The sequence below is a fragment of the Mytilus edulis genome, chromosome 2 (genome assembly GCF_963676685.1).
Source record: "Mytilus edulis chromosome 2, xbMytEdul2.2, whole genome shotgun sequence".
In the NCBI taxonomy this organism is placed as follows: Eukaryota; Metazoa; Mollusca; class Bivalvia; order Mytilida; family Mytilidae; genus Mytilus; species Mytilus edulis.
The window spans coordinates 84,557,419-84,577,584 of NC_092345.1; the positions used below are offsets into that span (position 1 = coordinate 84,557,419).

General features: G+C 31.2%; 1 protein-coding gene across 12 annotated transcripts in view; it reads left to right on the forward strand.

The window, feature by feature from the left end:
• LOC139510349 (RNA-binding motif, single-stranded-interacting protein 1-like) overlaps positions 1–20,166 on the forward strand; it is a 146,885-nt gene that overhangs the window by 45,973 nt on the left and 80,746 nt on the right. The window contains exon 1 of one of the 12 annotated variants that reach the window (XM_071296925.1): positions 13,897–13,993. The exons of 10 other annotated variants lie outside the window; for them this stretch is intronic. In XM_071296925.1, the coding sequence (XP_071153026.1) occupies positions 13,991–13,993 (3 nt within the window). In that variant the 5' untranslated portion in view covers positions 13,897–13,990. Of the gene's footprint in view, positions 1–13,896; positions 13,994–20,166 lie in introns of those variants that run through there. One more of the 12 variants, XM_071296926.1, reaches the window with a different exon arrangement.

A 20,166-nucleotide genomic window follows, 5' to 3' on the forward strand; every position in this document is an offset into this window, starting at 1 on the left:
ACTTGGCCTTTTAGGCCAGGTGAGCTAAAAAGGGTTTCCAATAAAATTGGACTATTGATGTTTGAGCATAATATGACCACAGCATGATGACAAGAAAATAATTGATGTAGTTTAAAGCATGTGTTGGCACAATATTGGTCTTTAAACTTGAATGCTTATTATTTTGATGGACAAAATAAATTGCATAATATAGTATAGCACTAAAAAATTAACAAAAATATTTTTAGAAAGATTAATCATGATTTTGATATATTCTCAGCTTTTATCTGAGTGATTTGTTGGATAACAAACTCATATCAATGCTAGCCTTTGTTTTGTGGCACGGAACATTAATTGTCAACTGAAGAAACTTTGTCAGCAGGCAAACAGCAAAGACTCACCATAACAATGATACCTTCTTCCATTTTTTGCAGTGTTAAATAAAATAGATATGAGAATATGAAATCAAAATAATCAAAAGATCTGTTACTATAATATCTACAGGTTCTGTTATTCTTTGATGGAATGATATAGGTGCACTACTGAGGGTAAATGAACATTGATAAAATATATCAGCATAGAAGCAGCAGCTGTCAGATTTATGAATGGAAGATGATCTAAACAGATATTTTTGTCATGGGAAATGTATTTATAAACTTATCTACCGATTATCTGAGGGTTATAATGAAATATTTCAGCACAATTGAAACAAAATTATGCTGTAATTGATTGAAAACTTAAATATTTTTTGAGTGAAGATAAAGACTTGTACACTACGTATATACACTTAGACTCTTTGCTATGTTTATTCACAAAGTAATAATTACATTAGATGTATGTTTCATTATAATATTTTATTCTGATTGGCTAACTGCACATCACGTGTTATTCCGTAAGCAATTGTATTGCTCAATACAACTTTTCATGCATGATAACATGTGCTCCAACAAAAAAGTGCACAGGTTAATTAAATAATAAAATATATAAAATTCGTGTTTTCATGATCATAGCTAAAAAATGTAATTATAAGTATTGAATGCTTCTTTTTGTAACTTTATAGGGTTGTAAAAGCGTTGACCGTGCGTACATTTTTAGAATGAAGCGCTTCCGCGCTTCATACAAAATGTACTTCGGTCAACGCTTTTACACCCCAATAAATTTACAAAAAGAAGCATTCAATTCTTAATTATGATTTTAAATATTTCAATTGTATCAAGTATTCTTTATTATTTGATTAAGTCAGTTTTTCAAATATTGCAAATGCTTGAGACCTGAAGTTTCTGTGACAATGAATGTTACACTAAGAGTGAATTATGGACTGAACTTAACAATGAATGTTACACTAAGAGTGAATTCTGGTCTGAACTTAACAATGAATGCTACACTAAGAGTGAATTCTGGTCTGAACTTAACAATGAATGCTACACTAAGAGTGAATTCTGGTCTGAACTTAACAATGAATGTTACACTAAGAGTGAATTCTGGTCTGAACTTAACAATGAATGCTACACTATGAGTGAATTCTGGTCTGAACTTAACAGTGAATTCTGGTCTGAACTTAACAATGAATGCTACACTAAGAGTGAATTCTGGTCTGAACTTAACAATGAATGTTACACTAAGAGTGAATTCTGGTCTGAACTTAACAATGAATGCTACACTAAGAGTGAATTCTGGTCTGAACTTAACAATGAATGCTACACTAAGAGTGAATTCTGGTTTGAACTTAACAATGAATGCTACACTAAGAGTGAATTCTGGTCTGAACTTAACAATGAATAAAAGGATGCAAGTAAAAAGAGACCAATGGAAAGACATGACCTCGACCTCATTTGAAAATTAAAAGTAAGAGTGAGACTCATCCAATGTGTCCTGTTTGTTAGTGTTCAGGTGCAAATACAGGATTTTAAAAATGGGGGCATCTTTCAAGCCATTGTAAGGAATTATACTTTTCAATCATTGATGATATATGAACCTATATAAAGGGTTTGGAGACTCCTGCAGTATGATATTGGTGCTTAAATGTTGTAGTCTTTAAAATTTCCAGACTTTATGTAAATACACTGACTGGGAAGATGACACCAGATTTAACTGAGTAGTAAAATGATAATTTCAAATTGATGGGTCAAGAACAAAAGTAGGATTTCATGAGACTTTATATATGTGTTACATGTAAATCGCTTTGGGTTTTATACGCCCGTCATCTTTAAGACGGGACGTATTATGGTATACCGTTGTCCGTCCGTCTATCCGTCCGTCCGTCCGTCCGTCCGTCCGTCCGTCCGTCCGTCGTCCACACTTCGGACAATAACTCAAAAACACTTTCACCAATTTCCATGAAACTTAAGTGAATTGTTTATATCTATTGACGTAAGCTCCCTTTCGTTTTTTTTTAATTTCAGATTTTAAGTTTTGGATTTATGGGGCTTTATTTATAAAAAAGGGGGGGATTTTCAACACTTCGGACAATAACTCAAAAAGGCTTTCACCAATGTCCATGAAATTTTGGTGAATTGTTTATATCTATTGAGGTAAGCTCCCTTTCAATTTTTATAAATTTCAGATTTTAAGTTTTGGATTTATGGGGCTTTATTCATAAAAAAAAGGGGGATTTTCAACACTTCGGACAATAACTCAAAAAGGCTTTCACCAATGTCTATGAAACTTTGGTGAATTGTTTATATCTATTGATGTAAGCTCCGTTTCAATTTTTATAAATTTCAGATTTTAAGTTTTGGATTTATGGGGCTTTATTAATAAAAAAAAAGGGGATTTTCAACACTTCGGACAATAACTCAAAAAGGCTTTCACCAATGTCCATGAAACTTTGGTGAATTATTTATATCTATTGATGTAACCTCCCTTTCAATTTTCATAAATTTCAGATTTCACATTCCCGTGTTATGAATTTTTATGCTTAAAAAAGGGGGGATTTTCCAATTTTGGGACAATAACTAACACTTTCACAAAATTTTATGCAACTTTGATAAATTGTTTATATCTATTGACATAAGCTCTCTTTCCATTTTTATAAATTTTAGATTTTACGTTTTCTTAAGTAATGAATTTTTATACTTAAAAAAGGGGGATTTTATGAAACTTTGGTGAATATATTAATGTAACATCCCTTTTGATTTGTATATATATTTCTAGTTGATCATATAAATTCATTTACAGCATAAAAGACAAGTTAAAAGAGCAACGGGCGTATCATGCGCTAAAGCGCAGCCCTTTATTGTACACCTGTATTTGTATAGTACAATAGTCGAAGGCTGGATAAAAAACACTTGAGTTACTTTCATGTTGAGGTTTGAAATTTTTATCTCAGAGATTTTAAGTTGGACAATGAATTTGCTTTCTAGATTACAGTTAGATTTTTTAGGTATAAAAAGATCTAGAATAACTAAACTTACTTATGCTTTTTGAGAGTAGAAAATCATTTAGGTGGTAATTAATTCTCTCTTACTTTATATGATCCCTTGATATTGGTTAGGAATGCACAGTATCTAAGAAACTTAGAATAGTCTCAGAGAATAGTGGATCATTTGATTCTGCATGCATTGCTTGTCTGGTTATAAAGTTGTGTGACTTGCGTCTAATGTTACAAATAGGTCAACATGACACTTGAGTTAATTTGAATTTGAGGTTTAAAGTGTATATCTCAAGTATTATATTATAGGTTGTAGATATAAAAGGAAACTCATACATTTGCACTTAAGACAGTAGACATACAATAGGTTGTTTTTTCTTTCCTCCTTTTTGTCCCAAGACAGAATAAATGTATAAATGTACCACAGAATTTTCCTTCTTCTTGATTTTCTTTGTGTTTTAAAGCACCATCCCATCAACCGGAAGCAAGAACCATTTTATATGCAATTAAAGGTACATGTATGTTTTTTTTTGCATAATACAAGTAAAGATGTTGCTTTGACATCAGTGATGGTAATTTTATTTGAACTTTAGACAAAAGAGTTGTGAATGTTTGAAATTGATGAATTTAGAATAGAGAGCATTAGGAATTATGCGTATGCCTCTGCCTTATGTAAATATGATTAAATTTGATTTGAACTCATACTAAAAGGCTCAATTGACTTACAAGTTCTTTTACTTGTAAGATATTTGTGAAAAGAGTTGTTGATCGAATTAAGATAAGCAACAAGTGGATTATTCTTGATTCTGACTGAGTCTTCATTACAACCATGAATTTTTGTAACATTTTGAACATTTATCTCAGAGATAGAGTTTAAACACTCTTAATACATATGTTCAAAAATGTTTGAATGATGTGCTTTTATAAAATACCATAACCCACCCTTATTTTTACACCTTGTATAAAACAATGCCCTTTTTGACTTCATGATGACTTAGTTATACCAAAACAGCTTCAGAATTCTTCATAACATTCCATTGGAAGGTAAAAAATGTCCCATATAGTAGCAGAACTGATCTCAAATATTTATAACCCTTGAACATCCTTCCTTCCATCCATTCCATTTTCATTTTGGCACTCAAACATTGATTTTTTTCGATGCAAAATTAATGGAAACTCATTCACAATGCTACAAACTAAAACTTGCAATTTGAATTTGGACTGAAAGTCACTTACCATTCTAGAGTTATGCCCCTTTATAAATTGGAATCTCATCCAAATTTTATTTTATTTTATACAATGCTTAGTACCACAACATGCAGATAGAGTTTAAATTAAGGCAGTAAATCATTTACTGTTCTAGAGTTATTCCCCTTTTTATCTTTGAAAATTGCATAACTTGAGCTGGGGGCATTCTAGCTACGGCACCATAGCTCTCAGGTTCTTATGTTATTTTTGACTATTTGCTTGGAAATTCATATCCTTGGACACATTCTTCCAATCAGTTTTTTACTTTTTATTGTTTGACACTCAGGAAAAGTGATAACTGAAGCTCTAGTTTTGATACAGACAATCACACATTTGTGTTATAACTACTTTTAAATAGGATTTGATGCATGTCAATGAGTAAAAAAAAGGATGTTTGATAATATTAAAAACTGAATTGAGATTTGAGGTTAATGTGAGGGAGATAGCATGCCAACAACAATAAAACAAAACTAAAATAACTTTATAACAATAAAACTATTCCTGTTCTTATGTTAAACTTATTTTATTTCTTACACATGATATAGTTGATCCATCATGAGCCCCATTTTAATTAGTAATTGAGACTATTATTATCTGCAGAGAGAGAAATAATTTGACATGGAATCTTATAAATCTGTCATTCATTTGGCTGTTGGCTAGTGGTCATCTCAGGACTATGATCAGATTAAAAGGTTAACTAAGGACAAAACTGCTAGATCCAGTTTCCCAATGAATGGTAATAAAGTTCAGTGTTATATGAAATACTAAAACTCATTTGCCATTCAATTTTAGTAATAAGGATTGTTTATTAATTTCAACCTTTGAACTTTTTGGATTATTTATGAGGTAATACATATAAAAACATTAATGAGAATTACTTGGTACTACCATTGCACATTGCAGTTGTGTCAGGTTCAGAATGTTTTAATAACCTAGAGTGATAGAAAGGAAAAATACAGGCATAACATAATCCATATCAGAAAACCCTGAAAGATAAAGAGGTAAAAATATAAGTAGTACCACTGGGTCATGGCTCATATTTTTAATGCATTAACATATTTTGTCCTAATATGCATTGCTTTCATATATGCATTTTTTGCCAGATTTTATCAAATTCATATGAATGATTAAGATCAGCAATGTCTTGGACAAGAATGGAAAGTCAGTGCTGGTCAACTATTTCAAGCCTAAAGTGTTGCAGGTTTTATGAAATTTATATTTGAGGTTTATATCAGCAATGTCTGGGATCAGTTAAAAAATTAAAACTGATCAATTTTTGGGGGGATTTTGTCCCTTAGACATGTGAATTCTATAGAAAAATGAATTGTGAGTTGTTTAAAGTGTACATTTCCATTTTCACTGAACTAATACACATTTTTATTTAGAGGCCAGCTGGGGGAAAAGATTTCATTGCTGTGTTAAAGACCTATTGGTGGCCTTTGGCTGTTATATGTCCGTTGTCTCTGATATATTCCCCAATTCCATTCTCAATTTTATTTCTCAAAGACTTTAAAAAGTTTCAAAGAAAAAAAAGTTATTGCCCTTGGAAAGATAAAATTTGTTTAATGTAGGGGACATTGGAACTCTGTTCTTTTTATGCACATTGGAATGTTCATATCCATCCTTGTTTTTCAAATTCTGGAAAAAATATCATAAAAGGACAAGTTAACCCTTTTAATTGAAAAAAGACTGCTAAAATTGAATAATCCAGAAAATCTGTTTTGATTAAAAAACTGTATTTCAAGTTGTAAAAACTTTATATTCTGATTTCTCATTGTTGAGGATGGTGACACAAGATAGAAATTGTCACAACTTTTCTTCTGCGGTTGAAATAGTCATTACGTTTGTTGGTCTTTTGGTTCAGCAAAAGGTGTTTGCACTGAGTAGTTTTCATTGAACTTTGAACCATTTAATTTAGTAGTAATCGGTTAACAGCAGGAATACACACAAAATCATCTTTAATATAATAAACCAGATAATTTTCTCAAGAATTATTCCATTTCCTGTTTATAACATTTATGAGGAATGGAAAATTGATAAATAATTTGAGCATGTGCTGTAGCTTATCTACCATTATCATGATGGTACCAGAGCTGTGTTGTTTTGTAGGAAGAGAAGCAAGATAAATTATGTCTGTGATCATATCAGTAACTGGATATTAATAAATCTATAATAACCAACAGACAGGTTAATTAAACAATTGATTGGTAGGTATATTGGTGAGGAGATAATGGATTATTTGGAATGGTTACAATTGAGTGTTTTTCCAGGTGAACTAATCCACTGATGCAGATCTTCTCACTGTCCCAGTGATCAGTTGCATGTATGTTGCATGTTAAAATGGCAGACAGCTTTTGATTAATGTAAAAAAAAAAAAGGATTTTTGAGCACATCATTGTCAAATTCAGTTTCTTGATCAATTTTATTTAAAACTAACTTAATTTACATTTGTGAGTATAGTGATTTATATGGAACCCATGAAATGTGTGAGACCTAACAGGTTACCACCATAGAATACATTAAGTGTCAAATTGTTCAATTTATGAACATTGATTGTGACACTCAGGTGTATAAAAAATTAAAGATGTTACAAATTTTCCTAATTTAAAATTAAATTGGACGTTCATGTTTAACAAAAGAATTTGTTAAATGGCACATAGATGATAACAGTTTTTACAATGATGCTAAATATTTTAAGGCGTACATAAATCTTAAGTCCATGAATCTGTTGGACCTGTACTTCCACTAATATGTGTACCAAATATGATATTTTTTTAATGACTTGGAGGCCTTTTTACTTGTTGGTCATTGATATTATTCCGATAAGAAAACATATAATGTAAAGAATATAATCATTTAATATCTTTTCTGAAGATTATTTTTCTGCAACATTAGGCAGATAAGTGTAAAGCATATTGTAGTTTAAAGAAATTATTCAGTTTTTATTGTGATAAAAAAGTATTGTGTTTAGTATTTGAATACTACTGAAGGTCACTTGAGTTCACAGTAATATTCAATGTTTACACAGAGTGCTAATAACTTGAATGTTAATGCATGAGAAAGTCTGAAAAAAAATGTTTGACCTTACTCAAATATAGATAGAAAGTAAGATAACTTATTCCCTCACAATTTTTCAAACTTAGTTGACATTTAATGTAACCACATTATCTAAATAATTGCCCTCCAATTCGGCATATGGTACATGCATTTGTAATTGTGAAATAGGAATTGACACAAGTTTTCAAATCTTTTTGAAAGAGACACTGTATATATATATATAATAAGAATAAGCATTTGTTTTTGGAAATCATTTTAAACTGTAGCTCACCTGAACCAAAGCTAGTAAGCTAATCTAGCTTACTTGAACCAAAGCTTAGTAAGCTAAATTAGCTCACCTGAACCAAAGCTTAGTAAGCTAATCTAGGTCACCTGAACCAAAGCTAATTAAGCTAATCTAGCTCACCTGAACCAAAGCTAGTAAGCTAATCTAGCTCACCTGAACCAAAGCTAGTAAGCTAATCTAGCTTACCTGAACCAAAGCTAGTAAGCTAATCTAGCTCCCCTGAACCAAAGCTTAGTAAGATAACCTAGCTCAACTGAACCAAAGCTAGTAAACTAATCTAGCTCACCTGAACCAAAGCTTAGTAAGCTAATCTAGCTTACCTGAACCAAAGCTAAGTAAGCTAATCTAGCTCGCCTGAACCAAAGCTAGTAAGCTAATCTAGCTCACCTGAACCAAAGCTTAATAAGCTAATCTAGCTTACCTGAACCAAAGGTTAGTAAGCTAATCTAGCTCACCTGAACCAAAGCTTAGTGAGCTAATCTAGCTCACCTGAACCAAAGCTAGTAAGCTTATCTAGCTCACCTGAACCAAAGCTTAGTAAGCTAATCTAGCTCACCTGAACCAAAGCTTAGTAGGCTAATCTAGCTCACCTGAACCAAAGCTTAGTAAGCTAATCTAGCTTACCTGAACCAAAGCTTAGTAAGCTAATCTAGCTAACCTGAACCAAAGCTTAGTAAGCTAATCTAGCTCACCCGAACGAAAGCTTAGTAAGCTTATCTAGCTCACCTGAACCAAAGCTGAGTAAGCTAATCTAGCTTACCCGAACCAAAGCTAGTAAGTTAATTTAGCTCACCTGAACCAAAGCTAGTAAGCTAATTTCATCTCTTGTAGTCTGTTTTCTGTCCTTGTTGTCATTTGTTGTCATTAAATAAATAAGGAGATGTGGTTTGATTGCCAGTGAGACAATTATCCACCAAATAAGTGATGTAAGCAATTGTTGGCAAATGTACAACCTTCAACAATGATAGAAAAAAACATGATGTATTTTCAGCTATAAAAGGCTCCAACATGAAAAAAAAGAAACAATTCAATTGAGAAATAGCAGCCAAATTAATAACAAAACAAATATGAAAGACATGAACCTACAACCATCACTTTCTGTTAACTTTTACAAAAATATTCTCAAAAGCTACATGGCCAATTGAAACCAAACATGGCTACTACAATCATATCATCATAAAAAATGTGTTCAATGATCCCACTTGTCAACCAACATGGCAAAAAAACTAGGATGTTTGGATCTACCTGCTGTACATTCACTCATCACCCAAACGGCAATATATATTGAAAAATTATAAACAGCAAAAAAGGCAGTCTGCAAATATATCAACATGGCCTAAATTGTCAATCATCTCTTTATAAGGAGTTATTGCCTTTTCGTGATGATTTTTATTCAATTTTTGCATATTTTCATAAAACTATACTACATAAAGAAAAACTGCAAACAGCAAAAATAATGAGCAAGACAAGATCTTCAAACATTGACTAGATTGTCAGTTGATTTTATAGGAGTTATTGACCTTAAATGATTTTATTTTTAACCCGTTTTTGTAAATATAAAGTTAAACTGTTAACAGCAAGAGTGATCAGCCAGACTTGATATTCAAATAGGTCAACAAAAAACTGAAATTGTAAGTCAAATTCAAGTTATTGAATGAGTATTTCTAACCTTTTTGTATTTTGGGCAGAACTGTATAGAAGATAGAGAGAAACGGAAAATAAAGATTGAAAAGTCAGCTTCACAATATCAACTAAAAAAAGATCTTAGTCATGAATTATAATTTAGTCTGAGAGAGTGGCCATTGTTGAAAATGCACATTTGAGACCCTCATGGGAAGTCAAGATTATTAAACATCCCCTAGTTATAGTTGGGTCTTGAGTTACAATTTGTTGCCATCTTGTTTCAAACGATAAGGAGAAAAAGACATAAAACACTGGAAAAATGTAGTACTGAGAAAGCTTTAGGCTCACTATGAACTTAAATTGCTTAAGATGTAAATAATGTCGGAACTGTCTGTTAGTAATGAGAAACTGGAAAGACCGACATCTAAATTTGACTACAGTTGACACAAAATCTTTCTTGCTATTGATCTAGATAGGAATTAACTTGGAAGGGCAAAGATTTACTATGGTATGAAAGGGAAAATTGACTTTTACTAAGAAATATTAATTATCTTAATTGAGTTTTCTTATTTCATTTGTTTTTTCATGTTGCATGTAAATTTTGGTGACACTTCAGGAAGTTATGTCAACATGTATAAAATATTATCCTTTAGATTGTGTGCTCTATCCATTTCTGATTCACTCTAGGAAAGTCTAGTACAGGCAAATGTCAATGCAGTCATTTCTTAAGATTATATAAATTTTCAGAAAGTTATATTCTTACTTGCTTAATCCTGTTGACCATTGGCCACTACAGAAGAATATTTTTTTGAAAGAAAGTTATACAGTACTGTAAATTCATTAAATTTTTGCATGTATTTATTATTGCAATGTTGAACAATGGACACAAATGCGAAATAGATAAATTACATTTCAGCAAACGCTGCATACAAATAATGTAATTGAAATTTGAAATGTGAATTTTTATTTCGGGGGGAAACCTTTTGTCAAAAAAAAACCCCAAAACTATACAATTAATTTTCAGAACTTACAGTTACTGTATTGTTTTAATTCTAGTTACAAACAATGAATATTTTGTGAAGAATAGATGTCTTATTTGTTGCACATTGGACTTCTCCCCATCCTGATACATGTACAAACATAACCTTTTTATCCATATTTTTACGAAATTTTTGTTTGATCTTACTAGACTGGTAATTTCCTTTCTAAGCACAGTAGAATGTCAGTGATATGAAAAATGATCACAAGAAACGACATAGGTAAAATAGCGATCAACAGATTATCATTGGTCATCTCAACTCGATTGCTTTTCTCACTTTGGCCATACAGGCTCATACTAGAAAATCAATCTCGTTGAGATGATCAGTACTATAAACTATGATTATATAAAAAAGAAGATGTGGTATGATTCCCAATGAGACAACTGTCCACAAGAGACCAAAATGACACAGACATTAACAACTATAGGTCACCGTACGGCCTTCAACAATGAGCAAAGCCCATACCACATAGTCAGCTATAAAAGGCCCCGATAAGACAAAGTAAAACAATTCAAATGAGAAAACTAAGGGCCTTATTTATGCAAAAAAATGAACGAAAAAAAACAAATATGTAACACATATTCAAACGACAACCACTGAATTACAGGCTCCTGACTTGGGACGGGCACATACATAAATAATGTGGCGGGGTTAAACATGTTAGCTGGATCCCAACCCTCCCCTAACCTGGGACAGTGGTTTAACGGTACAACATGACAACGAACTATAAAAATCAGTTGTAAAAGGCTTAACTCATCAGATGGACAAAAATACAAGTGGACGTGGCTGGGTACTTATACATCCCGACACAAAAAGACACAATGAACAGATCTGAGAGTACTCGCAGTTATCTGACAGCTAGTTCATAGCCACTAACAACTAATAAAAAAAATCATGCATCTAAGACTAAACTAAATGTATTTTCAGTATTTATACATGCTATGTGATATTATTTGTCATAGAACAAAGGATGTGCTCATAGTAATACATGTATATACATTCTTCACATAATTTACATGTAAGATGAGTAGGTGTAAACGAAATCTTTAACTTCATCTTGCTGTTTTTTTCAAATGATGAAGTTAAGAAAGACTTAAAATTTAAATTCAAGAAAAAAGAATAATTGAATTTGTTGAAAGGAAACATTAACTAAGATAAACATAAGTTTGTCATAAAAAAAGAAATCAGCAAGTTTAAATAAACATTTCTATGCATGCTCATTCTATTTTAGTTTACTTATTCAATTTATCTATTAAGTGATTATTTCAATTCAATAAAGTATTAAAACTAATAGATAAATGGAATATGTAAACTCAATCTAATTAAAATTTGGTTCTCCAGCGGTTAGCTCCTCATTTTGGTTTTGGTTGTTAGATCTTCCATGTGCCATTTATAAACAACTGAATGAAAATGATGAGCAAGTGTGTAGAACTTGGATTTTAATTAGATTGAAGCTAACTAAATAGATTGAGCATGCATAAAATGTTTGTAGTGGCTAACTCAATTGTGAACCAATTTTACTTTTTATTTAATGACTTTAAATTCTAATTTTAAAGTTTGTATCTCAACTGATATGAGATATATATATAGAACTGAACTACTTTACATGCTTTTTTAACTTTGTTTATAGTTGATTTTCAAAGGAAAATATCAGTTATTAATTTGGTAATGTTCGGCTGGCGGGCTGGTGGGTTGGAGGCTGCCAAGCAGTGTCAGTGCAATAACTTTAAAAAGGTTTAAACGAAATCTTTTTAAACTTGTATATGTTTTTTTTTCTGTGACTTAATGAAGGTCAAGTCTGATTCTCATGATTTTAGCGTGTATTGTTGTTAGTTGTAGACCAAGAGCAAAAAATTATACTAAGATTGATTTTGGCATGTCCATTTCTGAACCCTACAAAATTAATTCTGGTTAGGGGATCCAGATTGGCAAATATCAGTTTCATGAAGGTTTATAATTGCTGTCAATCTGACTGTCCGTTATAAAAAATTGATCAGTAAAAAAGACTTTTTGCACTATGAAAATAAGTTGTTGAAATGTTCAACAATTGTATAGCAATATGTCTTTCAATTGTGTGTGAACCACAACGATATTTTAGCTTCACCACAGAACTAAAAGTTAGGAAGAACATTGATCGGTATTTACAATAAATTGATCTTGTGCATAACAAGGTTTTATCTTTAAAAAGATATTTGTTCAAAATCATTGACTATTGTTCATTGTATCTGATTGTCAATCTGACTCTAAGAACCTTCTAAATAAGGCTGAATTATCACAACCAATACCTCCGTAACTGATAGCAGAGACTTTACTCAATTCTGTGAAGTATTAGGGTCAGACCTAACCGTTATCAGCTTGTACCATTCAATGTTTAAATGTTCAAAAAGTTATTATATTTAAGTTAATGGTTGTAGCAGTGTGCTGGTAGATTATCAAAGGTCATATGTTGTAAATTAAGTTTACAACAAAATTATGACACTTTATATGCATAAGAAAAATAACAGAACACATTAGCTTCACAGTTAAATTCTCCAAAGATAAAGAATTTCTGTTCTATAAGATTATCTCTGTGGAGAATGATACAACATTTCCATTATTTTATTAATGTTCATTTCATATGACTTGTAGTGCAATTTAAATTCAATGGTGAATTTATCAGAGAAAAATGTAAGAAGAATGAATATCTTTGTATTAGCAGAGACATATAATACTGTATTATATGTCTTTGGTATGAATGATTGCAGCATAACAAGTATGTAAATACCTGTGGTCAGTATTCCAATTCCTTTTTTTCATTGAATCAATTTTAACTTTTATATAAAGCAACATTTTATATAAAATAAAAAAAATAAAATGAGTAGTTTCATATTTGAATGACATTTTATTCTTTTATTGAACATTTTGAAAAGAAATGGACACCATCTTCAATTGCAAAAGATTTCTTTATTAATATTAATTGTATAGTTTAATTTTAAATGACCATGTACCATTAAAAGTGACCTAGCAATGTTAAGATGACAACCTTAACTGTTTCTATACAATGAAAAGCTTTACATGTCTTAAGATTACATCACTAAATAAACATGATTAAAACATATTTGAGGCTCAAAATGGGGGATTAATCTAAGATATTTAATTCAAGAGTTATTAGAAGTTGAGCAGATTTAATTTGACATAAAAAGAATTAAAAACTGTTTTTTTAGAAGATAATGAGTGAAAATGATTAGAAATGCAATTTATTGCTCTGTAGATTAAAAATAAATATAAAGAACCCAAGTTAACCCTCTTGTCAGTGTTATCTTTGTACACTTGTTGCATCACAACAGCCATAAAGTCATTTTAGTGACCACAGATTTTTGTAGAAAATTGGAATTTATTTAGCAAAATATGGTAAGCAGACATTTTTTAATAATAGAAAATATAAATTAGGAACTTACAAAACTTATATCCACATTTTCTTATTGAAATGTATGTAGGAAATGACATTAAAGTTATATATCCTTAGGTGACAGTCATTGATCTTATGGTCAGTGTCAGAAAATATATACATGTTACTACAGAAATAGACACTTTTTGGTTGTTAGACATTTTATAGTTGGAGCAACAAACTAGTAATTATGTGAAAATACCTGCATGTATTACTGAAACCTGAGACAGGTATTATCTCAGACAGAAATTAATTTTGCAGTGGTTGAAAAATAGAAAAAGAAACACTTAAACAATCTAGGACTTATTTTATCTTTTGGTCCCAGCATATATTGATGGTATAAACTTTTTAAGACAAAGATTTTAAAAGAACAATGGATAGTATAAGCCTTTGACATGAAATTTAGAAAAATGAGGTTTGTTAACCCCTTATTAATATTTACATAACTGACTTCTAGGTAGTCATAAGGGACTGATATGACATGGAGGTTATCATACTCTGATATCACACAGATAACCAACTTTTTTTCAATGTCAGACATACCTATATTTGTTTATCAGGTACCTGTATATGCAGTATAGGTTATATCTGGTTACATTATTCCAGTAATAATAAAAAATACCAAACTCTAAATATAAATTGAAAAGGGGGGGGGGGGATTGACAAAATTGAATGCTGGACTTTAACAGCTCCATGCAGTCCTGTTGTAGGTGGTACTATCACTGACATATTATCAATTAATAATTCCAAATAGCAGCCAGTGATAAAAAGGTTCAGAAAAGCAAGGATTTGTATAGTGACTATACAAATCCTTGAGAAAAGTAATGGATGTTTTTTAAGAAACTAAAACTCACAGGGCCTTTTGTATTGCTATATGTTATAAATGATCCCTGTTTAGTCTTTAATCAAGATTGTAGTGTTGAACCGATCTGAAATTCTGAGAATGAAGAAAAAATATTTAAATAGTTATCAAGAGTACCAGGATTATAATTTAGTACGCCAGACACGCGTTTCGTCTACATAAGACTCATCAGTGACGCTCATATCAAAATAGTTATAAAGCCAAACAATACAAAGTTGAAGAGCATAGCGGATCCAAAATTCCAAAAAGTTGTGCCAAATATGGCTAAGGTAATTAACTTATTTCTCTTTAACAATGTCCTCTTTAAAACAGCTTCATTTATTGGATATGATGCATTGAAGTTGACACAGTCAGGGGCAGATCCAGTCATTATTAAATGGGGGATTCCCAAACCAGGAGAAAAGGGGGGGGGGGGGTTCCATCTATATGTCCCCATTCAAATACATTAATCGTTCAAAAAAAAGGGGGATTAAAAAACCCTCAGAACCCTCCCCACTGCACAGTGGCCATCACACTAGATTAAAAAGATGCTTACTGCTACAAAAATAGTTCAACAATGTTTCATATATTATTAATATGTAGATCTTCTATGATATCCTTGTACAGATCTGATTACAATTAATCATGAATGGCCAAAATTTCAATCAGATCTGTTAAAAGGTTAAAAGATCGACTTATATATAATATATATGTCCAGAGAATGGGTTATCAGTAGAGTTATATACATGATGCTTAGAATGTAGTCAGGTCCTTCTTTAAAATACAAGATGTCTGCTTTTGTGAGACAATTGTTTGAAGATATATTTGTTAATTTATTAATCCTTAGTTTTATGAGTAAGTCAGTTTCTCAAGAACTGTAAATATAATGAATTTGTGAAGATACAAATGTGTCAAGGTCAACAGAAGTAAAATTTTATTAGGTATAATGATTGTGGTTATTTTGTGTTATATTACAGCTCTGTGTCGAACATATGACAACTTTCGGAAAGCATAAAAAGTCATATCCACATGTTCAAGGGGAATGAACTCTAAGACTGCCCCATTATTTTGAAGTCTTTTACATTATTTTTCTAGCTCATCTTGCCTGAAATTCAAAACTGGTTACTTTTTCTCATCACTTGGTGTCCGTCGTCATTGTTGTCTGTCGTCGTCGTCGTTAACTTTTACAAAAATTTTCTTCTCTGAAACTACTGGGCCAAATTTAACCAAACTTAGCCACAATCATCATTGGGGTATCTTGTTTAAAAAAGGTGTCAGGTGACCAGGCCAACCAACCAAGATCGCCGAAAATAGAACATAGCTGTAAAATGTAGATTTTAGCTTAAAAAAAACCAAAGCATTTAGAGCAAATCTGACATTGGGTAAAATTGTTTATCAGGTCAAGATCTATCTGCCCTGAAATTTTCAGATGAATCAGACAACCCATTGTTGGGTTGCTACCCCAGAATTGTAATTTTAAGGAAATTTTGCTGTTTTTGTCGAGCCTTCGACTTTAGTCGAAAAAGCGAGACTAAGCGATCCTACATTCCGTCGGCGTCGTCGGCGTCCACAAATATTCACTCTGTCGTTAAAGTTTTTGAAATTTTAATTACTTTCTTAAACTATACTGAATTTCTACCAAACTTGGACAGAAGCTTGTTTATGATCATAAGAAAGTATCCAGAAGTAAATTTTGTAAAAATAAAATTCCATTTTTTCCGTATTTTACTTATAAATGGACTTAGTTTTTCTGCGAGAAAACATTACATTCACTCTGTGGTTTAAGTTTTTAAAATTTTAATAACTTTCATAAGCTATCCTTGATTTGTACCAAACTTCGACAGAAGCTTGTTTATGATCATAAGATAGTATCAAGAAGAAAATTTTGTAAAAATAAATTTCCACTTTTCCGTATTTTACTTATAAATGGACTTAGTTTTTCTGCGAGGAAACATTACATTCACTCTGTGGTTAAAGTTTTTAAAATTTTAATAACTTTCATAAACTATCCTTGATTTGTACCAAACTTGGACAGAAGCTTATTTATGATCATAAGATAGTATCAAGAAGAAAATTTTGTAAAAATAAATTTCCACTTTTCCGTATTTTACTTATAAATGGACTTAGTTTTTCTGCGAGGAAACATTACATTCACTCTGTGGTTAAAGTTTTTAAAATTTTAATAACTTTCATAAACTATCCTTGATTTGTACCAAACTTGGACAGAAGCTTATTTATGATCATAAGATAGTATCAAGAAGAAAATTTTGTAAAAATAAATTTCCACTTTTCCGTATTTTACTTATAAATGGACTTAGTTTTTTTGCCAGAAACAAAACATTCACTCTGTGGTTTAAGTTTTTAAAATTTTTATAATGTTCTTAAACTATCCTGGATTTCTACCAAACTTAGACAAAAGCTTGTTTCTGATCATAAGATATTATTCAGAAGTAAATTTTGTAAAAAAAAAATCAGTTTTTCCGTATTTTACTTATAAATGGACTTAGTTTTTCTTCCAGTTAACATTACATACAGTCTGCAGTTAAAGTTTATAAAACAGTTATTAGATTTATAAACTATCCTGGATTATTTACCAAACTTGGAAGCTTCTTTCAATCAAAAGACAGTATAAAGCGGGAAATTTTTATTGATGTTTATCTTCATTTTTGTTGAGTCTGCGATTAACAGCAAAAGTAGGCGAGACACAGGGTTCCGTGGAACCCTTACGAATTTTTAGTTTTTATCTTGAATACTATTATAGATAGAGATATAACTGTAAACAGCAATAATGTTCATCAAAGTAAGATCTACAAAAAAGTCAACATGACCAAAATGGTCAATTGACCCTGTAAGGAGTTATTGCCCTTTATATTTTTGTCAATTTTTCGTAAATTTTTGTTATTTTGTACAAAAATCTTCTCCTCTGAAACTACTAAGACAACTTTAACCAAACTTGTCCACAATCATCATTATGGTATCTAGTTTTAAAAATGAGGCCGATGACCCTGCCTGCCTATTAAGATGGCCGACATGGCTAAAAATAGTACATAAGGTAAAACGCATTTTTTGGCTAAAATTTCAGGAACCAAAGCATTTAAAGTAAATCTGATGATGATAAATTTGTTCGTTAGGTCAAAGTCTATCTGCCCTGAAATGTTCAGACCAATCAGGTAACCCGTTTTTGTTGGGTTACTGCCCCGGAATTGGTAATTTTCAGAAAATTTTGCAGCTCTTGGTTATTATCTTGAATATTATTATAGATAGAGATAAACTGTAAACAGCAATAATGTACAACAAAGTAAGACCTACATATAGTTCAACATGATAAAAATGGTCAATTAACCCCTAAATAAGTTATTGCCCTTTATAATCAATTTTAAAACAATTTTTGTAAATTTTGTAAATTTTTATTCGTTTATGATATGCACATAGACCAAGGTGAGCAACACAGGCTCTTTAGAGCCTCTAGTTATATCATATAATGAAATCAACTTGAAAGTTTTCAGGCACACTTACAGGCAGAGTATTTGGTTACTATTTAAGGTCAAGGTCATCCGGCACTTACATGATGAAGCAGTTTGTTGACTACTGTTTTGTTTACAGGTTGAAAAAATGTATGGTACATGTATGCTTTGTGGTCAAGGGCATACACTGAACAGTCTGGAGGGTTTAGTTTTGTTATTGTCTCGTGTTTTTGCTTTTTTTCTCCACTTGACTGTATGTTACATTATGATCAGACGTTGGTGGTAGTGTGATATGTTATTGTTAGTCATTTCTGCAACCAATCATATTTTGTGCTTAAAAAAATATTTTATGTTGTAGCTTTTACATCGCTTGTCTGATTTTTATACGCCCGTCAAAATTTTGACGGGACGTTTTATGGTATACAAATGTCCGGTGTCCGTCCGTCTGTCTGTCCGTCCGTCTGTCCGTCTGTCCGTCTGTCCGGCGTAAACATGTCGCACCGTAACTTGAGAACGACTTATCCAAATTTCATGAAACTTAATATAGTTGTTTCTTATGATGGTCAAATGATCTGTATACTTTTTGGTGAAAATAAGATTTAAACTTTTTGAGTTACGGCACTTTATAACTAAAACAGGGGTGTGTTTTTTTCATATGTCGCACTGTATCTCAAAAACCATTCTTGATTAAGACTTAAAACTTTAAACACTTCTTAGTTATATTAATCTCAATATCTGTATACTTTTTGGTGATGATTCAAAATTTCATTTTTGAGTTATTGAGTATTTTGTAAAAAAGGGGGAGGGTTTTTTTACATGTCGCGCCATATCTCAAAAACTATTTATGATTATTGCTTAAAACTTTACACATGTCTTTGTTATATTAATCTCAATATCTGTATACTTTTTGGTGATGATTCAAAATTTCATTTTTGAGTTATTGAGTATTTTGTAAAAAAGGGGGAGGTTTTTTTTTACATGTCGCGCCATATCTCAAAAACTATTTATGATTATTGCTTAAAACTTTACACACTTTTTTGTTCTATTAATCTAAAGATCTGTATACTTTTTGGTGATTATTCAAAATTTTATTTTTGAGTTATTGAGTATTTTGTAAAACCGGGGAGGGTTTTTTACATGTCGCGCCATATCTCAAAAATAAGTTTTGATTATTGCTTAAAACTTTACATACTTCTTTGATATATTAATCTAAAGATCTGTATACTTTTTGGTTTTGATTCAAAATTTTATTTTGGTAATATTTAGTTTTTGTAAAAAAAAAACAGGGTGGGGGGTTTCACATGTCCCGCCGTGTCTCTTAAACAATATATGGTTATTGCTTAAAACTTTCTCATAAACTATTTATGATTATTGCATAAGACTACCACATAAGACGTCGGGCGTATCATGCGCTCATGGCGCAGCTGTTTATTGTTCATTTTAAAGAATTTTTTTATAATTTACAATATACTGACAGTCAGAATAAGTCAACGAAACTAATCTTAAGGTAGATGTATTGCTGTTGCCCTAATGGTTAGTGATTTTGTCAGTGACTGTTTAGGAGTTATATATATGTTTGTGGTAAATAACCAAATGAAATGCGTAATTTTTTTTATACAATACATGCAAGTATAAATAGATTATTATAAAAGTGTGGTAAAACTTATGAATATACAAAGCTATGAAAAATGGTATACAGTTTGTTGGTAATTACTGACAAGATTTTTAAAGATTGAGACCATCATCAAAAATATTGTATTACTATTAATATACTTATGGTTTAAAGAATTGTAAAATAATATCGTATATTATAATAAAGTAATTCAATATT